The following is a 13,150-nucleotide window of genomic DNA, read 5'->3' as shown; positions in this document are numbered from 1 at the left end:
CGTCATTTTTATTTATCATTTTCACTCATTTTCATAACTTTTATTAAAATAAGATAGATATTTGATGAAATTTTAAATCAATAAAAATTATGTATATTTAACGCGAATTTGAAAAGAGACGAGTAAAATTAACCCTTTATATAATATATGTTGTCGGAAAAAAAAAATCATAGAATGAATTCATGGACATCATGGGAATTCATTGTTAAATTTGGAAGACTTTGTTGCCACCAAAGATCTTGAAATTGGGTTTTCATTGAAATGGAGGAAAGAGTATCATTAGCCTCTTTGACAAAGGCTAGCTAATTGGGTTTTCATTGTATGTCAAAGTTATGTACAACCCACTACTCCAGAAAAGAAACCCATCATCAAAGAATTAAATTAAAACAAGATTGAATACAGAGGTGCGAAATTGATCAATATTATTTAATGGTCCCACATGAAAATAGCCTTTCCAGCAAGTCCATTCAATTTTCACAAGACATCCAACCATATCCTCAAGGATGACCTCCCACCACACAATCCTTGTACCACCTTATCTCATATATAGATAGGAATGATCAACACTTACAGAAGTATATATTAAGCAAGCATGAACAGTAAGTGAATATAAAGCTGAAAGCAAAGAGCATAGGTATTATTAAAAGTGGTGGCGTTTACATGGCCACCAACGATTAAAACATCCGACGATGATGATACACCATATCCTCATACAATATTCCATTGCATTACTCCATCGGAGACTTCGAATAAGCAAAGAAAAAACAAAAACAGACACAAAAAATAAAATTCCACAAGGGTCCTAAACATGAGAGTGAAAAAACATGGACATCAAATATTGCGGAAACAGGATCAGCTGGGCTTGTAGGCAATGAAACTGATGCATTGCACTTGGCGGTTATTGTCGAATCCGATGATTCGGATGTGGGCGTTAGGGTACTCGGTCCTGGCTTCTTGCACCTCCTTAATCACCTGGGCTGAGTCAGTGCACCCGAACATGGGCAGCTTCCACATGGTCCAGTACCTTCCGTCGTAGTATCCTGGAGATCTGTTGTGCTCTCTGTGGGGGTATGGGTACTACATTCACATACAAAATAATAATCCAATTATTCTACAAATTAAACCTCTATAATCCTAGTTTAAAAGCTTCACAGAAAAGTTCATGAAAATAACCAGCTTGGTGAATTCCAAGCAAGGAATCCAGTTCATGCGGAGAAGGTAATCCACTTCCTTGCATAGCTGTTCGTCGCTGAGGGGTGGGAGGTATGAGAGAGTCTCGAACTTCATCAACCCTTCTGTAGGCCAAACCTGTGGTTTTCACATGTACAATATCCACAGTTTAATTCATCATATATATTAAAAAAAAAAAAAAAAACCCAGACGACTAATGTCTTCTAATAATTCATAATTGAAGTGAAGTTGTGGCTTGTGAGGCAGGGTGGTGGTAGTACCTTCATGCAGCGAACTCGGCCACCATTGCTAGCGACGGAGGTGATGTCGGTGTTGGCTTTTCGGGTGCCAGGGAAAGTCGACAAAGATTTGAGTCCGGTGAAGGGGGCCACCATGTTGGCCTGAGCCGGGGTAGCACGGTTGATTGTAGCCACGGTGGCGGAGGAGACCATGGAGGAAGCCATTTCGCCTTTTGGGTTTTGCTAACACCACCACTGCCTTGTGACTTGTGAGTTATGGCTCCTGCTTACCCCATCCTATATATAATCCTCCGAGCTTTACTCTCTTCTCTAACTGGCCTCACATTTGCATCTAAGGGCTGAAGGTCGAGGGGTCTGGGGTTGGAGGGCTTTGGGCCGTTGGATGATACCAGGGGATGACATGAAAATTTCGATGACCACATATCAGAATTGGATGGGTGCCTTATCGTTATGGCACCCCTCTCGGAGTGTCGACACGTGTCGACACCTCATTAACCTTATCTAACGTTGTGAAGAAGGTGATTGTGTGATGTTTTCTGGCCCTTCGTTTCTGGGGTGACTGCCGCTCTTCGCCCATGGATATTTGGAGTTTTGTTCAATTACCTAATTGCCCATCTGGGATTTTTTTTCAAATATTATTTTTTTATTATTATTATCATGTTTTTTTTTAAGTGATGCGATGAGGTATGGAGGTACCATGATAAGTAGTGGTGTGACTGCAAGCCATCAGATCAGAGGGTCCCCCACTTGGAATATTGCTCCAATTCTACGACTAGGTGACTAACACTCAGCAGCCCTTTAAGCGGAGGAAGAAATGTGACAGTTTCTATAAGTGGAGGAAGTCTGAATTCTAAAAGGCATCGATAAGGCCTTAAAACGTATCTATTGAAGGCATAAATCACTATGTTCTCTTTTGGCTTACCCCAAAAAAAAACACACATTCCCTGATTCATGTATTCTTACTTCTCGAAGTCCTCATTTTGGACTATTTTACAGGCTTTCTTCCTAGAATTTCAAATTCAAATTCAAATTCAAGATCATAAAGAAGCCTCCACCACTCGAGGTTTATCTTCTCTCCTAAAGGGAGATGATATTTTGCCATACAAAGGTTTCAGGACCTCCAATCGAAAACAGTACTAATTTTGTGTAATTTCAGTATGCTTATGAGTTACGACTCAACTCAAGTCCCGGTTGGTGAGCATCACTTCTAAAATGCAGTAGTGTTGGGTCAATTTGTTAGGTGGACCATCACTTCTCCACAGAAACTTCTAGCTCTTCTCTGCACTTGTGGCCTCTATTCTTTCATATAAGATGTAAATATTCTCACTAAATAAACCCAAAAGAAAAAAGAGAGAAAAAAGATTGGTGGAGGTTGTTTTGGAGGAGGGATCCCTGTGATCCACATGTAACAATCAAGGTTTCCATTCAAGTTGATGGATAGGCCTGTGTGCTATAACAAAATCTTGTGCAACTCCACCACAAATTCTCCAAATCAAATCCCACTGTCAAGCCAAGCAACATCCTCCAGAAAGCGAATTCTGAAACCTTTTCTAGATCAGTGACAACAGATGTGTTTGTGTTTCTTGTTTCAATGGAGAAGCCAAAGCCTCTTTAAGACGTATTAGTGCTGTAACAGGAAAAATAAACTCATGTTTTGATCTTGTAGAAGAGATTGAAAAGGCATGATGTATTGTTTATAATGCTGGTGTAAATAATGAAACTGTTAGAAAGGGATTGTAGGGAAATTGCTTGTGTTGAAGATGGTCCTTTGAAATCATAGTTTCTGCCTTACCTTCAGCTTCAGGCTAAACCCACAGGCAAAAATGGCAAGAGAAACCTTCTAACACTCATTATCTCCCATCTGCATTGGGAGGGTAATACCAAAAACTAATTTATGCGGATTAAGACTGATTGAGAGAGGGAATGTGACATTCAACAGGGAATACAAAAATCATAAACTGAAAAGTTTGTTTATTAAATCCAATTAAATATGACATTGCCCACCACGAAAAGCAGTGGAATACCAAGAATGACTTCCAATAGAGGAGCTTCTGTACAGTTATAAGCAGGAAAAAAAGAAAGAAAAGAGAAAAGAATTACATGGAAGTACAAACTGCATAACCAGGAAAAAATATGCTACTGACTTCCTTTTAATTTACTGCCATCGTCTAGGAGGCTTGGTGAAAGTAGAGCTTCCAGTGCCACTGATAGTAGCACTTCTTCTCATTCCTGAGAAGAGCAGTTACAGGGAAAGATAAGAGATTGAAGGAATATTATTAGCAAGGAGCAATTGATCCCAAAAACTCTAATATTTTACATACCTGTTGTCGCCTTTGGAGAATCCTTAAGATGTGATGGTGGAGGAGATGAAGTTCGCAATGTTCTTTGTGGTGGTCTTGTTATTCTAGAGGCTGGTTTAGACCTGTATAAAATAATTTAGTTCAGGTTTTGGACTTGGATTCAATTCCATCAGTATACAAGTACATATCAAAAAGCCCCAAAAGTAATCTCTACATATAGACAAAATCAAGCAACGAAATGCAGTAGGCTGCTGCTTTGGACTAGCTCATTACAAGAACAGAAAATTATTTCACCCAAGTCAGGGGTAAAGAATGGTCTGATATCTCATGATGGGAGAATTAGTACCCACATTGGTCAAGGTCTCAAGTTGAAGGGAGACATAAAATGGATATTACCACAGCAAATTATCAACACAACCATTACTTTCCAAAAAAAGATTTTGCACAAATAAAATGAATTAAATGTAGTAGCAGACCAACTGATAGAGCATTCAGTTTTTTAATAATGAAGAAAATGAAAACAGAAAATTGAAGCTCTCTTTTTCAATTTTCATATGTTTTACTCACAGATGAATCTTTGTATCAACACCCAAAGACTGAAGTAAAGAAGAAAAATACTCACTTCTCTGTGGTCTCTGATGCTTTAGATTGAGCAGGGCCATTATTTTCTGTTCGCATAGGAAAACCACCATCAGATGTATCACTTGATCTCTCGTCACAATCTGTCTCCCCAAATCCTAAGATCGAAGCATCTGCAGGATTATTCTGACCTATGTCCCCACCGGCAAGCTTTGATTTCCGAAGGGATTCATTTGGTTGTTTAAAGTCTTCCATGGACTGCTGGGAATCAGCATCAGAATGCTTATCACTGTATTCTGAGCTGTTGTCCTGATCAGAAGCTGCTCTCTCAGCTGGTCCTAAGCCTTTCCCACCTGGTAGTTTCTGGCTTAGTTGAGCAGTCCCACCCACGAAATTCCTGCTTGGTGGGGAAGATCCATACTTAAACGAACCTGTAACACTTCTCTCACAGTTGAGACCAGGATGTACATTTTTGAGATCTTTAAGTAGTTGCAACCGTTCAATCTCCTCATCTTTTTTGGCAATTGTGTCTTTGAGAGATGCCACCTGCAAGATCAATAAGGTATTTAGAAAACAAGGAGCTACCAGTGCCTTGAAAGATGATTACTAGTTTTGATGTTTAACTAAAATTTGAGATGACTAAACAAGCAGGTATATTCGGTATGAAAAGACCTAGATGGAAATCGGATGATAGAAAATCCACCTTTTCACATGTGCACATATATCAGTAATCAATCAAAAAGGAGTTCTAATGTATATAAACAAAAGAACAGGGTACAGTGTATTGCAAGAGCACAGTACAGGGCGTTCAAGACTGTCTTTGAATGCACCTCAATATGATCACTAGACTCCAAAGCTCAAGAAAAATGGTGTCCCTCCTCTTAAGCATATAGCTCCAGTTAAGTGATAAATAGAAAAATGCAAAAAGCACATACCTATCCCAAGTGTTTTCAAATATGAAATATCTCTTTCTTTTCATCTCCAAGTGTTCCTATATTCCTTCTTGTTTTGTGTATGTACCATGTATACACATAAAGATATATTTGTGTATTCTGTTTTCAAAACCAAAAGCCAAAAACATTATCCCCTCATTTCCTTATAGCGAAGGGTCAATAATCTCAAACTTATTTTTTCACCTTCTAAAACATTGGTGTGGAGGTGACAAAAGCAGGGTCCACAAGGACTCATTTGTAAAGCAAATCAATTATCTATGACAATTTTCCTCCTAGTAAATTGTTGTTGAACATATGAAAGCAGTAGCCCCTAGAAATCAACTGATATTTTATGTAACCATGTGACCCGACAACTAGAGGAGTAAGATCTCCTACATCCTCAGCAATTATTTTGAGATGAATGTCTGGAATTAAAACACAGTCCCTATTCTGAACGTAGGCTGAATTGGATAATAACTGAAAGATTGATTGATCGCTCTGCAAGTTAAGAAAAGCAAAGGAAAAGGAAAAAAAAAATGATCCTGAGGTCCACTGAGAAATTAGACCTACTCAACTACTTGAGTAAACCTTATATATTTCAATAGTGCCTGCAATACGTCTTGAAAAGCATAAAATTCTATTTAGCACCATGGCTAGTAAATATTCAACAAACTGCTACTTAAATGAATATGAGAGAACCTGATCCATTAATTCCTTAACGTCCCTGCCCTCTTTGCTACTCCGTGCGGCACCTAGCTCGACTCCAGAAACCCTCTCAGCAAATTTCAAAGTACTTGCAGTTTCAGAAAATGAATTCACATCAGGATTAAGCTGCACAAACATAAGGGTCTTTGCTTGACCACCTGTAGTTTATAAAGTAGAAAATAAAAATCCGCTATATGAAGTTCAAAAAGAGGACTATTGGGAGCTAAGGAAATAATTTAGAGTCTTGACGAAACAATAAGACAAGTGAAGGGATTTATTGCTAAAAGCAACTGGAAAACGGTGAATTACCTAGAGAACTCTGAAGGACTTGAGTAAGCTTGCTGTTTCTGTATGGTACATGAGAGCTCTTCTGGGCAAGAGCAAAGATAACATCTCCAAGGGCAGATAGCGATTTGTTTATATGTTGTGCTTCCCTAAGTCTATCTCCAGTTACCTCAGAGCGATCTACCCTTTCACTTCCGGCAAGATCCACCAAGTGAAGACTACCGCGCAAAGAAGCACCAGTCTTCAAATCCGTCCCCCAAGCATGAATAGTTACAATACTGCAATAACACATCTAAGTGAAGATCATAACATGTAGAACATATACAGTCTGAAGATGGTAATATCTAAAAATGAAATGAGAACCTGTGGGAGCGGCTACTTCTTTCATTCATAGCAGTGGCACCTACAGATCTATTCTTTTGTCCAATGTCCATTAATTCCATTACATCTGAGGTTGATTTGACTGGGAGCATGGTAGCATCAGGAACAGCTAACCCATGGGGCTGAGAGGTAGTCAAAATCCCAAGTGTGTGCAAATTAAGGAAAACAAAGGATTTCACGCCAAAACACATGAAAACTATTTTTCACTTAATCAAACCCAAGAAGAAAAAGGCCAAGATGCAGAATTAACAAAGATTTCAAAGAGAATTATACCACACCAGACAGATAAATCTGGAAAAATCTAGAAAACAAGAACAACCCGAATTAAGATGTAACTGGAAGATTATAGAGAAATGCTTTATGACAGTTATCTGTCAGACAAAAACTAGTCAATGGATTAGCCAGAACAACTCAAAGCAAAGCCAGAAGATGAAAATGAATAGAGAAGGATATCCTTTTTACATCTTTATGGCAAAGAATGAAAATGAATAGAGAGAAGGATATTTTTTTTGAGAACTATCACTTGATAGTAAATCACGCACTTGTTCATTGTATATTTCAACCATTTGAACTCCAATTTCATACATAAATGAGCTTCTCCTGCTTTGAGTGATCTCAAAGAGGTCACTTAGTGCACGATAATTGACACCCCATTCCTCCTTGGATGCTGCATTGGGGCCAGTCTAGAGGAAAGACAATACATTACATAAGTTTTTATTGAAAATATCGACGAATATGCCGTGTAGACTAAAACATATACAAGTTCATACCATTGTGTATGTCTTGCCCGAACCAGTTTGACCATAAGCAAATATACATACATTATAGCCATCAAGAACAGATCGTACCAAGGGTTGAGTGTCAGAAAACACCTCAGCTACAAACATTTTCCAAGCATAATATGAGTGAAGCATTATAATGATTTCTTGAAAGAGATCTATTCAAGGATCCAAATTATAAAATATAAGGATGAAAAACCTTGAGTAGCAGCTGGGCCATAGACCTTATTGAATTTGAACAACCGATGACTGTCTTTTCCTTGTTTTGAGGGATTCACAATACCAAGCTCCCCATCTTCACCAATATATTCTATGGTTGTCTGCTTTCCATTCTGTCCACGGAGAAATGGCCTTATCCGGCAATACACCCTAATGTTTCCTATCCAAGAAATACATGCATCAGCCAAAAGATGCATTCATATAAAACTAGTCGTGATTCCAACAGAGTTAAATTGGGCATGGAACCTTTTAAATCTTGAACCTCATTATAAAGTCTCCTATTATCAGCAAGAACTGCATGATAGTTTTCAGAGGCATCTACTAATGCTTTTAGCTTTACTCCTGAACAACAGAAAAATCGATCTATGAGAACATGCTACAGAAATTTATATAGAATCAGGAGAACTTTGTAGCAACCAACCCCACCTAAGCATTTAAAATCCTCTGAATAGCTCTTCTGTGTTTCCAATACTTCTTTCTTGATGGACTCAGAAGTGGACCTCAATCCCTGATTGTTTATTCAAAGTTCAAGTATAAAACATAAGCATTAAATAGTATAGTTTGAAAGGTCAAGATCAATTTGGTTAAAGCGGACCTGCAAGGCACTGAATAGAAAATTCACAAGTCTCAGGTAGCTTTGCTCTTTCTTATCCCACCTTTGGCCTTCTAACCCAGAATAAGCCTCAAGTTTATTTATCTTATTCCTTGAATCAGCTAGGAGCTGCTCAAGTTCCCTTGACCTCTTCTCAAACTCTGCTTTATCTCCCATACCTTGCTTTTCCATTTCTGAGAAACGTTCTTCATATGTCTTCCTGGCTATTTCCAGTTCTTGCTTCAGAGCAGTAATTTCAATATGATTTTGATCCTTCTCTTTGTTGGCTATTTCAAGTTCTTGCTTCAAAGCTGAAATTTCAATGCCACTTTGATCCTTCTTCTTCTTGGCCATTTCCAGTTCTTGCCTCAGAACCAAAATTTTAGAATCATTTGGATCCTTCTCTTTCTTCCTTGCTATTTCCAGTTCTTGCTTTAAAGCTGAAAGTTCCAGATGGTATTGCTCCTTCTCTTTCTTCCGGGCCATTTCCATTTCTTGCTTCAGAGAAGAAATTTCAAGATTTGTGTCATCCTTCTCTTTTATCAGTCTAGCCATATCCTCCTCAAGCTTCTTCTTGTCTTCCACGTTGGCCTTTTTAGTCTGAAATAAAAAGAAATAAAATTAAAGACTTCAAAGGTATCCATACAACCAAGAAAGCAATATTATTTTTTCTCAGGCAAACAAAATATGCACCATGTCATCTCAAGCAACTGATCAACAATTGCAGCAAGTTAAGAATAGAATCAATTGTGAATATGCCTTCCACCTCCATCATGAAAGGAGAAATTTGATATATCAGTGGGCAGTCCAACCCCACTATTTCCATCCTCATCTTTAACATCATTCAACTTTTGATTCTTAATGAACACAAATCAAGGATATCAAACATATTAAAGTGGTTGAAAATTGTGACAAGAAACACCAGAATCCAGTAAATGAAGGAAGAAGCATTGAGGGAAGGCGAGGATACCATAGGACTCAAGAATTTTTTTTTTTTTATAACCGAGGAACCTTCCATGGCTAAGCCCTTAGGACTCTCCATGGGGACTCAAACCTCGGGGTGCTAACTACCCTGCAACAACCAGCACCGGGTAAATTCAGGGTATCATCAATAGTAGGATTCAAATCTAGGACCATGTGCAACTTACTAGGACCACACTTCCCAATGTTCGCCCTAACCAACTGGGCTATCCTGGCAGGGACCATAGGACTCACATAGCTGGCTGCACATGTTTTCATGTAATGTTAACTAAAATTTTAGTAAATCTTAGACTACCTAAAAGTTGTTTTATGAATCCCTTGTTTTAGGTGCAACAAATTGAACAATTATGGGAAGCAAAAGCAAAAAATACACATCGGTATATTTTGGAACAGAGAATAGTCCCTAAAGGATATCAGATACAGGATGTTTGAAGTAAAAGATGAATAACATAAAAGAGACTTTCTAATATCTCAATTAAGAAAAATGCTCATGGATTATAGCCATACCTTTATCTGCTGGAGATGATTCAATACAATCTGCAGCAAATAATTTCATTTGGTGAATCCAGTAGTTGTACCAAATAAACAAAAAGGCAAACCTGACAATTTAGAATCTTTCAATACAACATATTTGAAGTACCTGGTTTTCATCATTAGTCCCAGTTGCAAGGGTTTCAAGTACTCTGATTCTCGACTGGTATTTCTCTTCCCGAGACTTAAAGAGATTGTTTTGCTGCAGGCACAAACCAATAGAAAAGAATTGATATGGACTAGACAATAAAAACCAATAAAAGAAACAAAGTAAGTATATTACAGTTCTTAAGTGTTCTGCTTGAGTTGATATTCGCCGCTCAATTTCCTGCACGACTTTTCTCAATAGACATGCCACACGCTGAGGAAAAAAAAACAAAAAATAAAAAGCATCTTTAGATAAGTTTTTTAGCATTAAAAATGCATTTATATTATCAATATATATATACATATGCCTTAATTTAACACCAGTTGCCCTCTCATTGCCATACGTGAGGTATCTCTTCATTCTTCCTTTCGACGCTTTCATCTAGAATTCCATTCACAACACTCAAAAGTGACTGAGTCGGGGCATTCTGCAAAAATGAGATGCTTGAATGCATTAAAGAAGCATAAAACTGAAAAGCCCACCTAAGAAATCCTAAATCTTGCCCAATTATGTCCATTGACAACATAAGGTGCCATATGACTTACATCTAAACTGTTAGATTTCATCATTTCTGTAAGCTTAGCAGCAGGAATATCCGCATAGCGTCCTTGTTTCAGTTGAAACACCTCATGGAACTTGTGTCCCACATGATACATTAATGCAGCTGATGGCTCTACGAAAAGGGGAAAAAGTAAGATAACAACACTACGTCAAAATAAAATTATCATTATTGAGGAGCATCTGCTAGTTTTGTGTTGTTAGAATACAAAAAAACTATCCACTGTCTCAATATAGCAGATCTCACTTCACAACTTCACTATGGATAAAAGCTGTTATCATATATTTATATGGCTGCATTAGAACAGACAAGCACATAGAGGAATAGAGTACAAAAAAACCATACCAGACTTGACAGGACTACGCAAAGCACGTTGAAATTTGGATTCTGAAAAACTCTTCTGCCTGTCTTCTCCACATGGTGTAGGCCCACGCAAAGGATCATCCACTTGAGGACTAATGTTTCCAGATTTAGAAAATGAACTGCTGAATGGAAAATTATTTCCACATACATTTGGTATACTGTGTGCTTTAAGTGTTAAAATGCACTCCAAAACATTCTTCATAGATCCCTGCAACATAAAATCAACATTATGATAAATGCCGAGAGCTCTGGTGAAGCTAAGAAAACATATACTCAAATTCATTTGAGCAAATTAATCAAAAAAAAAATTGAAATTCACTACTTCAACTTTGAGATGTTTGCAAATTGCTAAGAAAATAAATGTAAATAAACCTACAATGACTTCAGTGGGAGTACTACTAGTTTGTGTACATAATGGATAGTAATTCTTATAAACAATTGATAGTAGGTCATGAAAACAATTGATACCTTTTCCAGGTCTGCAATTTCAAACCCGGGCATCCCTAATGCGTCCAAAGCCTCCAGAAACTTTTTAACATTCTCATAGCGCATCCCAGAAGAATGATCATAATCACGCACCTAAAGTAAAAAAAATGCACATCAAAACAACAATTCTAACATCCAGAGATGAAATTCAACACTAACTGCATCTAAATGAACAAACCTCACTTACAGAACCAGGTCTCAGTCTGTTCAAAAACCGACATAAAACAGCACCATCAATCAAGCAGGCCCTCAATTCCTCTACTGAAGCTTTTACTGGCAAATTTAAATTAGGAAGCATGGAATTTAACCACTCCGCCACAATGGCTCGCTTCTTGTCTGCATAAAGGGGAATGAAATAAATACAAAGTTCAGTAAATTAAGATGGGAAAAACAAAGGAAGAGAGGAGCAAAATCACCCTTTCCTCACCTTTATCATCAGCATTATGAGTTGCCATTGGTTCAAAAACATCCCCATTACCAGATACTCTGAAACTGCCAATTCCCCCATATTTCTTTGCGTTGTAATCCAATGTAGAGTCCATGATGAAATACAAGGGAAGACATCCAGCTTCAAAGCTCAAAACCTCAAACTATGAAAAATAAGAAAAAACCCCCCAGATTGTTTCAATAAAATCCAAAGAAATCATTTGCAGGAAGAAGGGAACAAAAAGTTTATTTATCTCCAGACTTCCCCAGAAATGCAACAATCCTGAAAAGTTAAAAAAAAAAATGTAATCATCACCACAACTTTATTTCACATTCCCACATCAACTCAATACATTAAACGATGTTATGCATTAAACCCATGGTTCATGCCTGGTAATGGAATTATTTTAATTTCCAAAGGCAAGAGAATCAAATGCTTCTTTTGCATGGTGAGCACGTAACACAACCCATTACCAAACACCAACCAACCATTAAGTCAGAGCTCAAACTCTGACTGGTAGGAGCCCAAGCAGAAAACAAAAATACAAATATATAACACCTGCATGGGTGGAAAATGAGAGAGACCCAACTCAGAAAAGATTTCAGCGATGGCCCCTGGGCTCCTCCTCCATCTGGTGTAGCTTCAAAAGTTTCATTGGCAACAAGGATTTCAAGGAAGAGAAGAGAGGAGAGAAAATGGTGGAAACAAGAGAAGAAAAAAAAGTTTGCAAAAGGCATAATGAATGAATAAAAATTACAGAGAGAGGGAAGAAGATCGATGGACGGCCGGCCGTTTAATCCTGGTCAATCGTGGTTGAAATGTGTTGAAATTCATACGTGGCCACGTACTATACGGCAATTATATATTTTTTTAAATGTAATATTAATATTTTGAAAGAAATATATTAATAAATAATAATGATAAGATTCTGTTTAATATTTGAATTTAAAACTTAAGAGTGTTGATTTTTGAAAACGTTTCTAGTTTTTTAATATTTTAATAATAAAAATTTTAAAATGTTAAAAAGATTAGAAAGACTTCTTAAAATCGTTATTAAACAGGTTCTTAATTAAGTGATTAAAGGAGTATTAAAGGGACTTAATTTATTTTGTTGATTATAATTATTTTTATAATAAAAATTAATTTAAAATTTGCCTAGACCATCCAAACTTAACTCAGATCTAATTTAATGTTTTATAAATTTTACAATATATTATTATTTATAATTATATATTTTCAAATAATTATAAAAGAAAAATATCAATTTAATTGTATTATGTATTATTTTATTTTTTTAATAAAAATAAATTCATTTTGCATTTTTATTATTCTTAAAAATAATGTGTCATTTGATATGAAGTGTATCAAAAATAAAATTAAAATACTATCACTAAGTGGAATTTTCTTTTTCTTTATTTTTTTCTTTATTTTATTTATTATTATTTTTTTATCA

General features: G+C 36.8%; 2 protein-coding genes across 3 annotated transcripts; both read right to left on the bottom strand.

Moving 5' to 3' along the window:
• Positions 1–608: 608 nt before the first annotated feature.
• LOC117904441 (ribulose bisphosphate carboxylase small chain, chloroplastic-like) lies at positions 609–1,681 on the bottom strand. Its single transcript, XM_034817035.1, has 3 exons — positions 1,452–1,681; positions 1,174–1,308; positions 609–1,077 (listed from the first exon to the last, which is right to left on the bottom strand). The coding sequence occupies exons 1-3, from the start codon at positions 1,632–1,634 to the stop codon at positions 853–855; spliced, it is 543 nt and encodes a 180-aa protein (XP_034672926.1). The 5' UTR covers positions 1,635–1,681; the 3' UTR covers positions 609–852.
• Positions 1,682–3,371: 1,690 nt separating this feature from the next.
• Positions 3,372–12,358, bottom strand: LOC117904439 (kinesin-like protein KIN-14P). Of its 2 annotated transcripts, none has more exons than XM_034817032.1 (22): positions 12,256–12,358; positions 11,698–11,979; positions 11,449–11,606; positions 11,253–11,363; positions 10,767–10,992; positions 10,408–10,535; positions 10,206–10,289; positions 9,998–10,075; positions 9,824–9,916; positions 9,691–9,720; positions 8,206–8,802; positions 8,037–8,118; positions 7,857–7,952; positions 7,591–7,770; positions 7,383–7,489; positions 7,117–7,295; positions 6,595–6,759; positions 6,256–6,509; positions 5,941–6,104; positions 4,353–4,855; positions 3,752–3,852; positions 3,372–3,659 (listed from the first exon to the last, which is right to left on the bottom strand). In XM_034817032.1, exons 2-22 carry the CDS (start codon positions 11,810–11,812, stop codon positions 3,586–3,588), a joined length of 3,525 nt encoding a protein of 1,174 aa, XP_034672923.1. In that variant the 5' UTR covers positions 11,813–11,979; positions 12,256–12,358; the 3' UTR covers positions 3,372–3,585. The 2 variants fall into 2 exon arrangements, with proteins under 2 accessions (XP_034672923.1, XP_034672924.1); XM_034817033.1 differs by having other exon boundaries at positions 11,458–11,606.
• Positions 12,359–13,150: the final 792 nt, after the last annotated feature.

The sequence above is a fragment of the Vitis riparia genome, chromosome 17 (genome assembly GCF_004353265.1).
Source record: "Vitis riparia cultivar Riparia Gloire de Montpellier isolate 1030 chromosome 17, EGFV_Vit.rip_1.0, whole genome shotgun sequence".
Lineage (NCBI taxonomy): Eukaryota > Viridiplantae > Streptophyta > Magnoliopsida > Vitales > Vitaceae > Vitis > Vitis riparia.
The sequence above is the reverse complement of the archived record's forward strand: the minus strand, read 5'-3'. Positions and strand labels throughout refer to the sequence as shown.